The 20,483-nt window shown below is 35.0% G+C and overlaps 1 protein-coding gene across 2 annotated transcripts in view; it reads left to right on the top strand.

Annotated features, from left to right (window-relative positions):
• Positions 1-20,483, top strand: part of LOC150104880 (chromosome-associated kinesin KIF4-like) — a 282,861-nt gene that overhangs the window by 66,940 nt on the left and 195,438 nt on the right. For both annotated transcript variants that reach the window (XM_090396035.1, XM_090396036.1), the window contains exon 5: positions 11,619-11,880. In XM_090396035.1, coding sequence (XP_090252161.1) covers positions 11,619-11,880 — 262 coding nt within the window. The remainder of the gene's footprint in view (positions 1-11,618; positions 11,881-20,483) is intronic.

Raw genomic sequence — 20,483 nt, 5'->3', positions numbered from 1 at the left:
ACAACTGAATAGTTCCTCTCAGATGATCCCTTCTTATATCATTAATGTAGAAATCAAATATCAGCAGCCCAAGAACAGATCCCTGTGGCTTGCCCCTAGTCACAGGCCTTCTTCTGGACTCCACTCCTGAATAAACTACTCTCTGATGTCTCCATCAACCACTCTCTTATCCACCTCACCCTATATCCATCCCCATGTGGTATCCTGTCAATGGCTTTTGCAAAGTTCAGCAGTATCACTGTAAGCCGATTACCTTTATCTAGCTTAGCTGTCACTGTATTATAAAAAAGTGAGCAAGTTACTGAAGCCCAACTTAACCTTCACAAAACCATGCTGTCCTCCCTTCCCCCACCATTACAGTATCCCATTACCATCTATTCATGCCTGTATTTTGCTCTTGACCAACTTCTCCAGTACCTTGACAATAACTCCTGGGATGCTGATCGGTTGGTAATTTGCTACATCAGCCTTGGAGCCTCCTTTATGCAATGGAACTATTTTCCCCTCTTTCCATCCTCTTAGGACTAACCCACGACCGAGACTTAGTTTAAACAATGTGGTCAAAGGCACTGACAATTCCCTAGCACTTTCATGTGAAACTCGAGTGTTTACCATCTAATCCCATAGCTGTATTTGCATCAATTTTGTAACATGCTATGCACTTCCATTTCATTTATCTCAGTTCCCATATAATTCTTTGCCTGTCTCGTTATTGCAATATCTCCACCTGGATGATATACTCTTACAAAGTATTCACTTAATAATTCTACTATTTCAACTGATTCAGTTACCTCTCTACCATCAGCATTCATTAAAATCATTGTCATAAACATTCTTCCTTTTACTTGAAATATATTAGACTGGGATTATCTTTGGTCTGCACTGCTAATTTCCTTTCACACTTTCTTTTTCATTTTCTTTTTCTGTCTCAGGTAATTATTCCTTAGTAACTGCATAAATTATTTCATTTCATTCCTGTCATGTGTCTTCTCCTCTTTCCAATCAATGTTCCCATAATTGAAATCCCTCGTAATAATTTCTCAGCCTCCACTAATATCCAATCCACGCAGTCATGTGATGTGCCCATTAGTAGGTATCTGCTAAGATACTAAACAAATGATGATGATGAGATGGCAATTTAGAACTTAGCTGACTAGATTGTGTTCTCTGTTGGCTTAAATCAGAAATAAACATGATGATACAACATGGTGAAATTTCATGTCAGCCGTGGTGTCACCCAGTTGAACAAGGCCTTCACTGTTTTTGTCATGGAACAGGATGAACAATGAAAATTCAGCTACTAGAACAAACCCAACATCAGAAGAATTGAAGATAGGAACCATCAACATAAGGAGTATCAAAAGAAAAGAAATCAAACTTGCAGAACTGGAAAATTATGATGTAAACATAATTGCCATTACTGAGACAAAGAAGACTAAACAGGTGAAATCCTACTAAATAAGTATTGGATTATAATCTGGCAATGACTATTAAGGGAAGGAAGGAGTAGTGATAGTATTCAACACCGAAGAAGAAGATAAACTTCTTGATTGGAAGTAGAGTTGTGTGAGCAAACTTCAAAATGGGGAAATGGAGAATGAAACTTATTTGTGCATATGATGCCATGCCACAAAAGGTTTTCCTAATGAAGAATTAGGAATTTTTTGAGACATTAGAGCAAGCAACTAATTTAAATGGAAAAAGTTGTTCTTGTTGGACATCTAAACATCTCAGTGGAAAATGAATCCCAGCAGGCATATAGAAATGTTTCAGAAAATTTTGAAGAAAAGGGCAAGGTTAATAACAGCGAAAGTGCCTGCTGGATTTCTGCACAGGATACAGACTAGTCATTACTAATGCCATGTTCCACATATACAAATGTTATTTTCAAAAAAATAAAAGAGAGAGTGAAAACAAGAACTAAACCTTGGAGAGAGAATCCTACTGGTGAAATGTCTGCAAGAATAGAAAAATAAAAACAACCATGGTGGACACAAGAAGTTAAAGAAGCAGGCCTGGAAAAGAAGAAAGCAAGCCGAAAGTTCTTACAAATAAGTCAGTCGATGCCCTGAAAGAATGCGCAAAAAAAAGTGTAGGAGTCAACTTATTTGTAAAAGTAGCTAAACAAGAGTCATGGAAAGACTTTGGTAAGAATATAGAAGATAAATATCAGAGAAATGGGAAAATGTTCTAGAGGCCATAAAAAAAAGCTTAGAAATTGAGGAAACAGTACTGTTAATGATAACATTAAAACTGAAGATAAGGATATTCTATGTTGTCTGGAGTGGTTACTTTGAAAGGCTGTTTACTGAAACAAGCAGCAATTTCAACAGTAGTAGAAAATATTCAAGAGGAATGCAAACAGGAGTGTACATGAATACTGGAAGTGGAAACACTATCAAAAACCTGATATGTTGAAAGACACTGGAGTAGATGATATTTGACTTAAATGTGGAGGTATACAAGTTTGGCATAATTCAGGGGACCTGGACAGAAGATCGGATTCTAAATGACTGGAGTACAGCTGTCATAGTTCTCATCTATAAAAGGTAGGGGATGTAAGAATTACAGAGGAATTTCATTACTAAGTGTTCTAGGTAAAAAAAATTGGAAAAGAGAAACTTATAGAAAAAGAACAAGCTGGGTTCAGGCAAAATAGTGGTTGTCAAGATCAGTTTTTCATATTGCAGCAAATAGTTGAGAAATCATGAGATTATAACAAGGATCCATACTTAAGAGTTTTCTAAATCTAGAAAGGCATACAACAGTGTGCTTAGAGAAAAGCTTTTCAAAATGCTACAGTTATATAGGAGTGAATGGAACATTATGTAGACAATACACAGTCTATGTTTAAGTTGTAAGTCAGCGGTTAGAATATGTATTGTATAATCTAGTTTTTCTCTAAGCACACTGTTATATGCCTTTTTAAGATTTACAAATATGGGAAGATAGTTTGTTGTAAAATCAGGTGTAAGACAAGGGTGCACACTAGCTCCACTCTTATTCATCATCTATATGGATTGCATCAAACCTGGGCTCTTTGCTTTATGCAGTTAATATACTAAACACATCTAGTGCAAGTTTTTCAGTTTTTTCTCTAATGAAATTGAATAACAGCTGTAAACAAATTTGGTATGAAAATCAGCAATAAAAAGAGCAAAGCTATGAAATTAGGCAAGAATCTATAGAACAAGTAAAATATTTCAAATATTTAGGCACAGTTCTTAGTCAAGATGGATATAGACACTACAGAGTAAACAAAGCTAGTATGGTGGGCAGCCAGTTGAATAAATTTATTTGGAATAAGAGAAAAATTAGTCAAAACATTAAATTACCAATATACAAGACAGTGTTCAAAAAAAAAGTTTGAAGTTATTGGATCTGAGAGTTGGCTTTAGAATAAAGCACTTGATCAAAGATTAGAGACCACACATATGAGAGTTCTGAGAAAATTTAGGAAAGAATTTGACATTGTTGGCATTCAAGAATGTGTGAGCAGGGCTAATCTAGGTGGTATGGTCACTTAAACAAAATGAGAGAAGAAAGGTTAGCAAAACAGTTGTTTGAAGTGTAACATGGTGCACAGTGCTATTACTGCATTGGATGAAGAGTTAGAAGTGTATGAGAATGAGGTTGAAGAACTGAATAAATTTCTGAATGGGCATTATATAATATCATCCGATGGAATTTTTCATTATATAGAAGGTGGGGAGAAAGTTTGCATTTAAGAAAGGGGTAAGTGCTAGATTTTTCTCTCACTGAGCAGTGAGTGAGTGGAATAGTTTACTTGTTGAAGTAGTTAGTGCATCTAGTGTGAATGAGTTTATGAGAATAGTACGACAACTGGTTTTGGTGATGTAGAGTCTCCTTCAATGAGTCCTTGACTCCCTGGAGGTCTCAGATAATAATTAATCACCTTATCTCCTGGAAAATAGACTTTATGCAACTTCTCATTCACCACACCTATAATAATGGAATCTCCGCACATCACCACTTGGAAATCATTTGTTGTCTCTTTCTTTCACACCCTTTCATTCGTCCTTCATCCAGTGAACTTCAAATCTTTAATTTTTTTTTTTTTTTTTTTTTCCACTCTCTGCTTTCTTGCATTCTGGCTATTGCATCACTCTTTCATTCCCACCAGCACACTCGCTTCTTCAATAGCCCACAAAGCAACATGAGCAAATATGCATTCAGGATCAGTTATAAATAATTTTACTGTAAGACAAACAATATCAATTATTATGCAAATTAACACTTTTCTTTACTTAAACTGTTTCTCCATCAGTTTTCCTTCAATTGCTCTCTTGTAGTGATATATTAATTTTTCAAAGGTGAAAACTTCCATGATTTTCACACCTGAATTTAAGAACTGTAAGTCAGTTGATCCACATGACTTGTATGGGACATTGAATCACCTGTTAGATCCTGAATGCAGAGCTTTACAAGTAAATTCTTTATTCAGGATTTAACATGACAAACTACTACTTATTAAGGAGATATCTGCACATCGGCTAATAATTATAAAGTGTTGTTTTATGTTTTGTAATTATGTATAGTCCATGTGTGCGATATAGTGAGAGTTATTGTTAGGTTATTTGTAATTCCCAAGTAAGCTGTCTAGTACCTTGCGAAATTCTGAGAAAAGTTTATAATAGTAATCCGGAATAATCGCGTATAATCGGTATAAGTCGAGCGTAGTGATGGAGGCTATACCTACGCGGAAATGTGACGTCAGAGCACCTTCCTAGAATAATGTAACCGGACAGGTTAGCGAGAGTGTAGGATCACCCAAGGGGCATGAACGATGGGGTTCGTGGGTGAAAACCGCATTGAATAGAGGCGCCCGAATAGGGTGAATAAAAGACAAAGCACGCCGTTTTAGGGGGCTCTTTGACCTTTTGATCTTCGAGTGCCGGATTCGAGTTTTAGGGGGAGTTTGTCAGAGGATTCGTGCGAAAGCGGTGAGTTGACTACGGGAATGACGGACGGCAGGTTCTTTTCTTGAGAATGCTTGAAGATTTTCAAGCAGAGCTGATCACGATATGACGGCCCATGTGGAATCGAGCTTTAGCAGAATGTCCCATTAGAGAAAGTTTCCTGCGGAGCGGTAGACAGCACACAACAGTCAGAAACGATTCGAAAAAAAAAGCGTAGTACATCGCCAGGCGCAAAGACATCCGAAGAATATGCAGTACGGTAATCCAAACCTACATGAGATGGCGGCATGAAATCTGAAAGGATCCAGTAAATGTAAGAGTTTTCGTTCTATGTTAAAATTTGTTTAGAAGAAAAGGAAATTTGTGTGTGTTGTAACTAAAGGACACTAGTAGAGAACTTTTAGTGAGAATTTGACTGAATTAATTAAGCCCTTGTGGAGCAAAGAAGAGTTGTTAAACAGGCAGTGATTTGTGAATGGCTAGACTTGCTTAGATAAAATTTAGAATTAAGGTAATCATTGATAGAGTATTAATGAAAGTGATAAATAAGTATTCTGTGAGTAACTTGTGAAGGGAATTATATAGTAGTAGTACTTTGCTTAAAGCTAATCTTATCCTTTCATAATTGAAGGATTTAATTTGCTCTGATTCATTGTGATTTAGTAAAACCCTTAACTTAGAGTGAATTTTGATTCATTGAGTATTTAAGCTTACATAACTCTAAATGTTTTATGTTTTTCCAATAAACATGCTTTGTACCTTATACCTGAGTTATGCCTGATTACGAATTCAAACCACCACTTATGAAATTGAACCTTTTTGGCGGGAAGGAATTTAGATATAATTGTTTAAGTGAGATTCAGTCTACGACTGCTAACTGAATCTGCACAGCGCTAGCGTGAGATAAATTATTGTGTGTATCCTTTTAAGTTTTGAATTATTTCCCTGAACAAGAGTCTCTTCTGTTATAGGATATTGGCTGGTGCAGCGAAATATAAATTTTGCCGATATCCGAAGAGGAAATAAATCTGAATTAGTATTTTAGGAGCACGACAATAGATTAGAAGGAGAGTTATTATAGAGGTAGAATAAGATATAATATAGAGAGATAGCAACATAACAATAGAGTAGCTGGTAGGACTTTGATTGTACAAAGTTTCGAGTAAGCAAAAGGATAGATTCTAGAGACAGTAAGTTAATGTATAATAGGATTGAACTTACGATTTACGATATAACATTATATGAAAGTAAGGATATAACAATAACACAAACGACAAATTACGGATTTAACACACCTATAATAAAAAAATATTTGACTTCACTTTGTTAATACAATTTCCCAATCTGTGTTCCACTGTGATATTGAGAAAACCTTATATGTATCATGCAGTAAGTGGTTCTTCAGGAATTATAGTATGCATATTTTGTGATCCATGATTGTAAAATAGGTCATGTGCCACATTAGGTTCTACGTCGTCATCGTATAGCAAATCACTGCCCCTCCCCCCCACTTGTAGATACATGTAACGATTTAAGAACATTTTTAAACAATTCGTGTGTGTACCTTATGTAAATGAAGCATTTAGGTACATCAGATATGCAAGCGAAAAATTTAGAATAATTTTCATAAATGAAAACTTTACCTTTGTTTCTATCAACAGTAACAACATAATGCTAGGTAAAATTAGACTGCAGCCTATCTTGGTATGTTGTTGTCACAAAATTTAATAATTTTAAGCTTAGTATCTGATGTTTATGAAAGGTTCTAAAGATTTGCAAATCTTCTTTTCAATGGAAACAACAGTACACTTTGATTTTTATCTACCATCATTAGCTAAAATAAAATAATAGTTATAAGTAGTTTAAAAAGTGAAACACCGACATCGTAAACAGCTGAGTCCTTGAAAACTGCGCATCGGTTCATTCATGGCAGCATCATGTTACTGAAACCATAGTAGTGTGGTTTCATATAAATGGGCAATGGTTATAATTGAAAATTCTTGTATGAGTGGATCCATCGTACAGTGAAAGGCATCATAAGGCAGAACCTTACTGATGTTATACTTGACAAGAAATTATTTTAAAATAAAAATACAACACATGCTATTTATATGTGAAGCACTATTATGACATTCTCAATGCTATTGTCTTCAAACAGATGTTCATAGTGTTTCAGAAATAAGGATACCTCTTCAGCAGACATTTGAGATTTTATGGGAAAAAAAAATCCTACACAAATCTGTGTGGATGGTGAAGATATGTCCATCACAAAAGGCATTCTTATCTCTGAAACACTGTGAACATCTGTTTGAAGACAATAGCATTGAGAATGTCATAATAGTGCTTCACATATAAACAGTATGAAAATATCTGCCTTGAAAAACACAAATTATTTCCACATTCATCTATATAGTAAGCTGGGATTAGCAGACCCTGCTTTGGATATTCCTTCACACAGGATTAACTGAAAGAAGATATCCGTACTACATGGAAATCTGAGAGACTGTTTTTAGAATCAGTTTTGGCTATGAGGCACTCCCCCCCTCCCCTCCCCACAACCTCAATAAGTATGGACACATAACTTTGTCAGAGTTCTGCGAGCTAGTTATTCTGAGATCAAATATAGCCTGATTTCTTCAAATTAAAACTAAATTATTCTACGAAAAGAAATTAGATTCTTATTTACTCAAGTGTAAGCAGATTAAGTTTGCTTGTGAAATATCTATGTGAGTATGCTACTTGTATATAGAAGCTGTTGACTTCACATCAGTAATGGGGAAGATCACTACCCAGACCAGTTTTGACCTTGATTGGAGTCTCATCCATTGTAGCTAGCCCAGCAAGTTACAAAGGTTGAATTAGTGCAGTAAGCTACTTGTATATAGAAGCTGTTGACTTCACATCAGTAATGGGAAAGGTCACTACCCAGACCAGTTTTGACCTTGATTGGAGTCTCATCCATTGTAGCTAGCCCAGCAAGTTACAAAGGTTGAATTAGGGCAGTAAGTGATGTGTTCCACATACAAGTAGTAAAAAGGTGTATACCTTGTTAAAAACTGTTATTAAATTCTTATTTATGTTTTATTATTAAGGCAATTGAGGTGAACTCAACATGTGCTATATACAAGTAGCCTAGTCTTGAAGATATTTCATGCTCTTATTCTTGTAATGTAACCCAAATGTAAGCAGACAAACTTACTGGGGTTTGCAAAAGGCTGCTGTCCATCATTAAATTAATATTAATATGAGTATCTGCCTCATATAGAAGGTGGGTACTTAGTATAAGACGACCAGTGAAAATCCATAAAGGAATCAATCATGTTATCCTTTTAGTTTCTTGCTGTCCTCATTATGAGAGGTTTTTCACACTGTTCCATCTTTTTAGCTCACTGTAGTCTTATGATCAACTGGAGGGCAATCCCAGGCAGTGAAATGTGCCCCAAGCCACTGAAAAGGCTTGACCACCTGAATACAAATTCTTTGGATTTTTGGTTCTAACTGGTCTGTAGAACAGGAGATGAATCCTTCCTCTCTCTCTCCCCCCTTCTTCCAATTGAGTTCTGTAATGGACTCTCTTTTACTTTCGCCTTGATAAAGATTAAAACAGGTCTGGTGGTGATCCTTCCCATAATGCATAGTGGGAAGGGTCAAAAAAGCATACTTCCTTTCTGACATGTATATTGTCAGAAAGGAAGTATGCTCTGCATTATGGTTACTGAGGCAGTTGATGTGAAGGCAACAGCTTCTGTATATAAGTAGCCTGATTCTGAAGATAGATCCTCCATAGCTCAGTCAGTATAGACAAAGCCCTTTGGTTAGAAAGACCTGTGTTCGATTCCCATCCATGACGTGAGGAACCTTTATCTGGTCTTTTCGACTAAAGGTGAGTTAGCTGGTTTCATATGGAGGTAGAGGGGTTTTTTTCCTCCCAGAAACTTGGGTTTTTCGTCCATCAGAACAGGCAAACCGGCCAATAGAACACATAATTTACAGACAAGAATACTTAGGGATATAGGGATAACTGCCTTATCCTTGTATTATGGTTAGGAAATCCAAAGATACTTGGAATGTCGTGAGTACTTCTTAGATGTCTGTTAGAGCCACTAATGATGATGATGATTAAAATTCTGAAGATACTTCCTCTTACTTGCGCTAAGTTGCAAGACTCTACAACTAGTAAATCCATTTCTGATTTCTGGCTAATATGGCTTAATAATATCTTCCAGCTAGATTCTTGTTATATTCTCAAGACTTCTCGACTATCTTCATGTAAAAATCTGGTTCCTAGTGCCATTATTTGACTTGAATTCTTCAATAGTTTTTCATGTGAAGTTTTTCATTTTATTTATTTTATTTTTTTGTTTGTTTGTTTTGCAGCAATGTTTATAAACACTTATACCTAATTTTTTTTTGTCTATTGTTATGTATATATAATGACTTGCTCTAGATGGATAGATTTTTATAAAATTTCGTGTTTGGGATGTTTATTGTAATTTGTCTAGTTATCTAATTTTGGTTTAAATCAGCCAATATTTAGTAGCAAAATGAGTCTAAACTATGTGAAGCAGTATAAAATTAAGTTACAAATGATAAACTAATCTACATAAATCAGAAACATCTCTGGGTTCAGTTTCTGTGATAGTGAATGATGTCATTGCAAACCTGCTGTTGGTAAGTTTTGAATAGTAGAATTATTCAAAATGCACACTTTTGTGTGACACCATATAAAATGCATCTTTTTTGTGATTCACTAAGATCATTTCCATACTTATTGATTGGTTCATTGAAAGCTCTACTGAAGTCATCAGGCATTTTTTTTAATCAAGCCTACACTACAATTTTGTGGTATAGCTATTAGAAATATCTGTTTTGATATAACCATAAAAACAAACAAAAAATAACTAGGTGCCATCCTTGGATTTTTTAACTGCTGATTATAGCAAGTAGCAGAAGATATAAAATTGTAATGAATATTTTGAGGCAAAATATCAATCACGGAAGCCACACAAATAGAAAATTATTCCAAAAAAAAAGTTCATAATGAGGAAGTTTCCATGAGAAAATTGAAATAATATGATTCCAAAAATTACTTTTCAGTTTCTAGTATTGTGTAGTTATGGCTATTAACAAAGCAATAGAATTTATGGATTGAGGAAGAAGTTGAAATAGCTTTTTTGAGACCATTCCTAAGAGTTTCTCTATTATATAGAAGACACTTTCAGGATTATAGTTGGTTGGAATTGTGATGCTTGTGTGTTATATTATTATATTTACTTTTTGGTTTAGAGGTTGATCTCCTGAATTTCATATTTACTGTGAACTATTCACATCAGATCTTTTCAGAGAGTCTGTATTTGACATGCCACAGAGCACTTTTCAGCTGTGCCTACATGTACCTTCTCAGTGCATAAAGAACAGAAAATGTCAAAATTTGACCAAACCAAAAAAATCACCTGAACTTTCTGCATATATCATTGAAGAAAATCACACTCCTACAATTGAAGAAAGCTGAAATCATTGGAAAATGGTCTCGTCTTGGATGCGGAATCTTCGGCAATGAAAAAAAAAAGCAAAGAAAATTATATTGAGTGCTCCCCCATTATTTCCTTCATTTAGAATACAGACCAAACTAACTTCATTTACAGAACAACCAGTTCGATCATATGAAGAAACAATGGCACTCTTAGAACAAGGATCTCTTTCCCGGACAACTGCCTCTACAGCTATGAATTCTCGTTCATCAAGGTCACATGCAATATTTTTTACAATGTGGCAACAATAACCATATCATGTTGACTACCTTTGTGCATATGTGTGTGAGTGAAAGTGTCACTTTCTCTTTACTCTTGATATCTGAGATAATGTACATGTGATCCATCCCATGTCTTCTTCCAGTCATATTCCCCACTCTACCATCCACTGCTTTTCTCTGGCCTGCTCCTTATTTGCTATTTTTGCCAACTGAAGTCCTCACCTCACCCAAAAAATTAAATTAATAATAATAATAAATTATTTTGTTCCTTATTATTAGTCCTTGCTATAGTTAATAATGGGTGGTGTATAAAGAATGCTAAGGTTCTCTAAGTGCTGATATGATCCAAAATCTTCTCACCAGCATTTACAGATATCTAAACAATCATAAATTCCCTAGCACTCATTATCTATTGTTAATAATGTATTGTTCGGACACATTGCTCTGGAATGTAGTTTGATTTAAGATTAACTTACTCCCAGGAGTTTTGCCTAGCATATTACCATACAAATGATAAATCAATGAATAGAAAGACTAGTAAATGTCACAAGTTGGAAGCATGGCATGAAACAGAAGAAATGTTCATATTGAGCACAACCCAATAAATTTTGTGAAGTATCTTTTGGATAATATACCTGACATCATCATCTTCACTCAGTCAGGGTTATTCGTTTGTTGTTAAAGAGTAAGTGCATTAAGGAGTCCCCAACATGTGCCAAAGTATGATGGTATTATACTCGTACGTAATTTCTTTATATGGATTTTGATGATTGCAAATTACAATGATAATATAAATATTTTTAAATTAATTGGTTAATATAAAATACATTCTCCTAAACAAAAACTTATTTTACATTTCATTTGCATATTTATGTTTATATATGTGAATGGAATATTGTAAAATTTTTTTTTTTTGTTTTTTCTAGGTTGTTGGACTTACAGAACAACCAGTTCGATCACATGAAGAAACAATGGCACTCTTAGAACAAGGATCTCTTTCCCGGACAACTGCCTCTACAGCTATGAATTCTCGTTCATCAAGGTCACATGCAATATTTAGCATAATTTTTGAACAGAGAAACAAAGATGAGCATGGGGAACTGGTTCGTTCAAAATTTCACTTAGTTGATCTAGCTGGTTCAGAAAGAGCTAAGAAAACAGGAGCTCTTGGAGAACGTTTCAAAGAAGGTGATTTTGTAGTTTTAACTGGTTTTTTGAGTGTCTAGGTATACATGATTCGAGAAACATATTCTTAGCTACTTGTTCAGCATATCTTGTTGTTAATTTAAGTATACATAAAAAAATGTAATGGTTAGCATAACAATTTTTCTCATGAGTGTTATGGTAACAGAGACAGGTGAATCCACAAATTTAACAAATATACACTATTTAAATATGAATTGTGAGTATATTATGGAATATATTAAGAAATTCAGAGATGAGTAGGGCTTCTGACCCAATACTCACCTTCTCATGCTGTGTCCTAAATTCTCTTCTAAAGGGTGTCCAAAAATTCACGCAAGATTTAAATTTGGCGCCATTTGTGCGGTAAAGTGTTGCCAACGAGAAGAAAAAAAGACAGCGTGACAGCTGACAGTTCAGGGTTATTTAAAATGGAGCGCTACACGAAAGAACAACACATTTTCATTGTTGAGCAATATTTTAAAAAGAATGAAGGTTTGGCAGCTACAGTTCGCAATTTTCATACAAAATATGGTCGGAATAGTGATTTAACTTCATCAACTGTGAAAAGATTAATTAAAAAATTCAAGGAAACTGGATCAATTAGTGATCTTATACACTCTGGCTGTCCTTCAACAAGTCGTTCAACAGAAAACATGGAAGCAGTTCGTGAGAGTGTTGCTGAGAGTCCAGGAACATCAATTCGGCACCGTGGTCTTGAATTGGGCATTTCGAGAAGCTCTCTACAGCGTATTCTCATGAAAGATTTGCATCTTTATGCTTACAAAGTTCAATTGACTCAAGAACTGAGACCTGTTGACCACACAGAGTGAAGAGAGTTCGTTGAATGGATTATGGAACAACAAGTGGATGCTTATTTTTCGAACAAAATCATCTTCAGCGATGAGACTCATTTTCATCTTGATGGCTTCGTTAATCGACAAAATTGTCGCATTTGGGGTTCAGAAAATCCACGAGTGATTGTTGAGAAACAAATGCATCCACAACGTGTCACTGTTTGGTGTGGATTTTGGGCTGGAGGCATCATCGGTCCATTCTTTTTCGAAAATGCGGCTGGTAAAGCAATAACAGTTAATGGTGCTCGCTATCGCGACATGATAATCCAGTTTTTTGTGCCTAAATTGCAAGATATGCATGTGTACGACATGTGGTTTCAACAAGACGGTGCCACATGCCATACAGCCCGTGAAACAATTCAATTACTGCATGAGTCATTTCCTGGTCGTGTAATTTCCCGTTTTGGTGATCAGAATTGGTCGCCCAGATCATGTGACTTAATGCCATTGGACTTTTTTCTTTGGGGTTTTTTGAAGTCTAATGTTTATGCCTTCAAGCCCACGACCACCCATGTCTTGAAGGAGGAAATTGAGCGCTGTATCAATGAAATTCAGCCACATTTATGCAAAACGGTCATGGAAAATTTCGACAAAAGAGTGCGTATGTGCCAGCAAAGCCGTGGAGGCCATTTACCCAATATGCTATTACATGGTTACATGCATAACCCTATACTGTATACTTTATGAATCAATAAGAAATTACAATTTTTAATTAAAAACCTGTGTTTTCTATCAAAATTACTTCTTGCGTGAATTTTGGGACACCCTGTATGTTGGCTTAAATTCAAAGACAGTGATAATATATGACAGTATAAAATGTCATGCTGGCTAAGACATCACCCCGTTAAGGAGGACCCCTTCTGTTTTCATGCATAAACCAGAGCAAACAGTGAAAATTCTACTACTGAAACGAACTCAAATTCAACATCAGCAGAATTCAAGATGAGCACTGTTAATATAAAGTATCAGTAGAAAATAAATGGAACCAGAAGTAGAAGAATTAGAGAATTGCTACATCAACATAATTAGTTTACTGAAACATAGACAAAAATAAGTGAAATTCTTCTAAATAACTACTACACGTTATATTTGGCATAATGGTCAGAAAAAGGAAGGAGTATATACAGTATATCCGGAAGGAGTATATCAACACTAAACATGATAATCTTGTATGACAGGCAATTTCATGTAGATATGAGAACGTTCTACTACAAAGAAAACAAAAAAAATTGGTCCTTGTTGGAGATTTAAACAGAGTAAGAAATTAATCCCAAGCATACAGACATTTTTGGGAATATTTGTTTGTTAGATTTCTATTCAGGACACCCAGGGTTCCCAACCTGTGGATCATGATCCCCAAGGTAGTTGCAAAGTGTTTTCTGGGGGATTGCCGCAATTATATGCCAAAATTTTAGACAAGCTAAATAAGCTGAACCTGAAATTTCATGGCAAGGAAACAAACACGCATTATCCAATTTCAAGACAATCTTCAGACGTTTGTATCCCAGCTGCAAAACTGGCATCAGAAAGTAAATCTTGGACACATTGCCATATTTGAAAAACTCTGCAGTGTGGTAGAAGAATCTGAAGGTGAACTGGATGAGAATCTGAAGGAGGAGATTACTGGGCATCCTGAATCCCTTGAAAAGGAATTTGAGCGGTACTTCCCTGAGCTTACAGAAGAAGCTGTCCTGGTATGAAACCCATTCTTTGCTTCCCTGAATGTAGCCAGCATTCCCAATGAAGTATAGGATGAATTCGTGGATCTGCAGACACCCCAAATGCCAATATTCCTTGGCACATAATTTGTTTTATGAAAAATTGCTGACTTGGTTCTGGTGTGCTGTGTATCAGTCATATCCAAATGTCACCATGCTAGCCTTTTGAGTTTTACTTCCATTTGCCTCTGCATATCTCTGCGAGAGTGGATTTTCAACACTTCTTCATATCAAAACAAAAGCAAGAAACAGACTTAATTTTGAGGTTGGCTTTTCATATTTATCATATTTTCATATTTAACAAACCTTCAGTCGCGAATTTTAAAGCTGTTACCCAGATGCAAGTACAACTATTGCATTAAATATTAGGTTAATTAAATATTGGGGTAGAATTACATTCTGAAAAATCTATTTTTAATGTGTTTTCTTTACCCTATTAAAAATGGCTTTTTATGCAAATACGGTGGGAGTTGCAGGTTACTTGGTTGTTATGGGGGGGGGTCAAGATCGAAGAAGATTGGGAAACACTGGTCATTTACTTGCATCGTGTTACCACATAAAGGTGTGTCCAAATTCACATGGAGAGAAGGAACACAAGAAATAAGAAAACTCTCATTGAGTGTGTTATTGTTGGTAGTGATATCTTGATGCTGGTTGGAGTCACAAAGGTATACAGAGAGTTTGAAGTAGAAAGTGATTACCATTTAGTTTTGATCATGATAAAAATGAATAATATATTGAAGAGAAAAATACATAAGATGATTTTAAAATGAATTAAAGTCAATAAGCTTTTAGAGGTGAACTGTAGACTCAACTGCACAAATATTATTAAAGAATTTGAAAACCAGAACCTTGGAATCTTGAATCCTGGCAATCTCTGGAGAAAATATTAATTCAAGAGGCATTTGATGAAGTTGTTTGCAAGGTAGAAAAAATGAGAACAGTTTATAGGGGATTTGAGAAACTGATCATTTAGTTCGGAGCAGGATAAAAACAAATATCATATCAAAAAGAAAAATCCATAATTTTAAAAATAAGTAGTGGAGCAAAAAAATAGTACATATAAACAGTGACCAAACCATTGTATTAACTAATGTGCAAGCATTCAAACAATGCTAGTTGTTGATGTCATGTTCTATGGCATAAAGTATGTCATATCCCAGTTCCACATTTGTTAGATTTTTGATGAATGCAGACCAAACTTGGTTTGGATTTTTATTACATTGTGTGGAGTTATGGAGAGCATTTCCGAGGCCTCTTTAATATTTATTTATTTATTTATTTATTTTATTTTTTTTATAAAACAGTTATAATCAATATACAGCATTTGTGTTTTTTGCTTAAACTACTTGGTGGTCTGTATTTGTTGTGTGGATGGCTAATTCTGATGTTTGTTTTGTTTTTTTTCTCAATGTCCTTTATGTATTCAACATGCGCATATCTCCAGACCATTCCATCTGGCCTACATAATGAATGCCAGAAGAGCAGTGAATTTTGTATACTCTTGGTTTCTTTATGAGAGAATGTGAAGGTTTTGGTGAACATAAGAACCTCGAAATCTTATACATTGGGAAAGAAGCCACTTTAATATTGCAATCGCAAAGCAACGTTACAACTTTGTCCGTGACATTCTTAATATAAGGTAATGTAATTGCATTTTTGAAATCTTGTTCATTTGAAGGTGCTGTCAGAGGCGTATCATAAATTTTGTTAATTGTCTTCATTCCATAATCTTCCTCAATGGGTATGAAATGAAGACAATAAAATTTGTGATATGCCTTAACACAGTTCTTTTTTTTCTGACTTACTAGAAATGTTGAAAGCTCTGTCCTGTAATGCTTTTATCATGCCTAACTTTTGTAATAGATGGTGGTGTGACATGGCATATAAGAAATCTTCCAGGTGCGGTTAGTTTTCTGTATGCTGAAATGATCAAAGATCAATCTTTTTTCTTCCTCGGATACTTTGAGAAGGATGTCATCATCGTCACATTTCTGACATGCATCCTCAGAGGGTGTACAGGGTGTTATTATAGTATTATATGAAAGTTACATCATTACTAACTTCCAATCAACAATTTTCCTCTAAATTAATCTGTTATCTGTCTTCTAAGGCACTTTTTACTGTATCAATCCATCCTGATCTTGGTCTTCTTTTTCTGCCAACCTGACAAAGAACACTTGTTTTGTTAATCTTTTCTCACCCATTTTGTTTAAGTGACCATACCATCTTTTGTATATCTGATCCACACATGAACTGTCACAAGACCTGTTAGTGCTGTGTATGGGTAAAAGGATAGGAAGAAAGGAAGAATCTGTTGGCATTTTGTTTGAATCTGAGATTAGCTCTACTAACACACATTAATAATGGTAGAATCTTTCCTAATGTCCTCGTTTTTGATATGATACTGCCATTGATGCCATCTATTCACTTCCCTAATTTTTCTCAAAACTCTATCTCTGGTCTCTAGTCTTTGGTCAAGTGTTTTATTTCTAACCCAGCTATCAGTTCCATAATTTAAAATTGGTTTGAACACTGTCTTGAATACAGTTGATTTTGTGTATAATAAAATTAGTTTATTCCTTTATCCAAGTGTGAGCAAACAAAGTTTGTGCCTGAAAGTATCTTCAGGACTAGGGTAAGGTGGTACAACACCAGGGCAACTCGTTGCAAAGGTGGAGCAAGCTACGAACACTCCTAACTCAGTATCTCCTATAATGCAAAACACATCTCCTTGCGGATATGTCTGATGTTATGCATTAAGGAAAGGGCCACATCAGACATATCTGCAAGGAGATGTGTTTTGCATTATAGGAGATACTGAGTTAGGAGTGTTGGTAACTTGCTCCACCTTTGCAACGAGTTGCCCTGGTGTTGTACCACCTTACCCTAGTCCTGGAGATACTTTCAGGTGCAAACTTTGTTTGCTCACACTTGGATAAAGGATTAAACTAATTTTATTATACTCTAACCAAGAATAAACTTTCAACAGTTGGTTTTGTGTTTTGACTAATTTCTTTCATATATCAGAGGAAGTCAGCTGAATAAATTTATATGGAATAAAGATACTAATTCTGATTATTTCCATATTTAATTTGCCATCTTAACTAAAAATTTGTGCTTAAATAGATGAAATGTTTTACTTGTTCTAGATTCTCCATTCAGGATAATACAGTAGTTGTTTTCGATGTTTCTGCCCATTTTCATTGTCTCTTTTTTGCTGTTTTTCATACCAAATTTATTACGGTTATTAAATTTAGTCAGGGATTCCTGCAGACTTGTATTGGACTTAGAGGTATAAAATCATCTGCATACAATAAAAAGCTGAGATTAACATTTCTAATTTTGAAATCAGGTTTAATACCACTTTCTTTCATAATATGATCCATATAGATAATGAATAACAGTGAAGATAATGTGCACCCTTGTCGCACACCTGATTTAACATCAAACCATCTTTCTGTACTATTTTCAGTTCAACTGCTGACTTGTATTACTTGATATAATGATCCATTTATACCATATAACTAGTGTTTTGAACAGCTTTCCTCTTAGCATCTTATCATAAACCTTTTCCCATATCTATAAAACTTAAATCCAAATCCTTGTTTTATTCCCAAGATTTCTCAACTATATCTTAAAAGTGAAAATCCGACCCTGACAACCTTTGTTTTCTATATCCAGCTTGTTCTCCAAGAAACTTCCCTTCCACAATTTTCTAGTGCTTCACCTTCATTTCTCAAGTATATTTGCATAAATCTTACCTCCTGTAATTCTCAAATTCAGTTTTATTCCCCAGAGCTCCAATCGTCTAGAATTTGTCCCTCTGTCCAGGCCTTCTGAACTATGCAGTGCAGCCACTGTAAGACTTTTATACCTCCATACTTGAGCATTTCTGGTTAGATATCATCTACTCCAGCTGCCTTTCCACATTTCAGGCTTTTGATGACTTTTTCTACTTCAAGTATGGATGTGTGTTCCTGATTGCATGCCTGTTGAGTGTTTTTTTTTACTGCTGTGCAGTCACTGCTTGTTTCATTTAGCAATTTTTTGAAGTAATTACTCCATACATCAAGGATATCTTTATCTTCAGTTTTCATGTCACCTTTATTATCTCTGATTCCTTTTACAGTACTCTTTCCTCCATTTCTCAATTTTTCCAATAACCTCCAGAAATTTTGCCATAATCTTGATATTTGTTTTCTATGGAAAGTCTTCCCATGACTTGTTTAGCTAGTTTTGCACGGTGTTTCACCTTCTTACATTTTTCTCTGTATCTCTAAGAGCATGAGCTCTGACTAGGTCCTCTGAATTATGCAGTGTAATCATATTTGAGCATTTCTAGTCAAATTCTGGCTTTTTCTACTTCATGTATGGATATGTATTCCTGAGAAGGAAAGCAAGGAACAATAATTTTCATCAAGTGTATGGGTATCATTGTGCTCCATGTTGCATCCACCAGGCTAGTGGCTTTTAACAAAATAAGTACTCACTAGTTGAACAATCTCATCTGCATTTGCTACTCTACCCTAACTGGTACCTCGACTCAAATCATCAAATATCATTAGCAGCATCTTCAGTTCCCCTCCCAATCTTGTATTTCCTTCCTAAACCTGATTCACAGGCAGTTAGTATATCTGCCTCAGAGAGCCAGGCCTCACTAATGCTTATATGAGGACACTGCATTCACCAAGACAACAATCTCTACCTCTTGTCACCAAGACAACAATCTCTACCTCTTGTCACCAAGACAACAATCTCTACCTCTTGTTCCTGACACTCCTAGCATTTGTGTGTTGACATAAGTTATTAACAGGCTTTTCATATACTTGCCTCTGTAGTATGCATGACCTAGCTTGGACAACTCGCATATCCCTACTAGATGTCCATTTTTTCATCATAATCACCTTGATTAAGCACATTCTATCCTTATCACAATTGCATATCTTAATCACTCTTATACATCGATTCTCACCATTCCTACCAACCTGATCTAGTTTCCCTGAATCTCCAAATTAAATCTCTTACCAATAAAGAATTTTAGTTTTTGCCTTTTATTACTTTAACTTTTGATGCTATAATTATATACATATACCAATGGCATTTTTATGGAGTATCTTATTCCTGTGGCCTTCTTAACTATTTTTTGTGGATTTTATGTAAATAGGGAGAGCTGGAACTGATGCGGTTGATGTACAGCTTTCTGTTATTATAATTTATAGTATCATACAATTTTGCTCCTGTCCCCAGATTACAAACCAGACTTTCAATTATCTGAATAAAAGAGCTATAATCTTCAAACTTAGTATGTAGCTTCTTCTTATTGAAACTTAAAACAGCAGAAGGCTTTTATTTATATTTCCTTCTCCCATCTACAAGCATTTGATATGGATGAGAATCCATATCAAATGCTTGTGGATTTGATGTTTTAGCATGTACTTCTGCATGTTTAGGTGTGAAATGCACCTATGTTATGATTCTTTGAGATCTTGGATTTAGAATATTTTTATCATCATTATCAAATTCCTGATAAGTACTTGCAAAGAATGTATAGTGAATGCTTTTGTTTATTTTCAATTTTTCTAACAGCTGTTGGAAACGATTTTGGAAAATCATAAAATAGGTGCATTTTACACCTAAACCTAGAGAGGTACATGCAGCTGACAGCTTAAAATGTAGACTTTATGGTCTTAGTAATTTGAAAGAAACCAATCCAATTTAATCTCTATTCCTATATCATATCCCCAAAACACAACTGCCTTTTTAAATTTCAATCCTAAACGAATGGCTCATATCTTTATTGAATGGATGCTCACTATAGTAGTTCTTTGCAGGATTAAATTAAATTTTATGATGATTTGTTTTTAAAATATACTCTGTAAGATATTCTTTAAATACTAGAGATTTGTATGCATTCATGAGAAAAAAAAATCATAAAGTAATATAAATTTTACAAATAAAAACTTATGTTCACAAATTATTTACTTGTAAATGTTGGCTGCCTTTGCTTTCTGTAGTTATAGGTAAAACTGGA

The sequence above is a fragment of the Typopeltis vanoorti genome, chromosome 7 (genome assembly GCF_054136105.1).
Source record: "Typopeltis vanoorti isolate ZY-2024b chromosome 7, IOZ_Tvanoo_1.0, whole genome shotgun sequence".
NCBI lineage: Eukaryota > Metazoa > Arthropoda > Arachnida > Uropygi > Thelyphonidae > Typopeltis > Typopeltis vanoorti.
The sequence above is the reverse complement of the archived record's forward strand: the minus strand, read 5'-3'. Positions and strand labels throughout refer to the sequence as shown.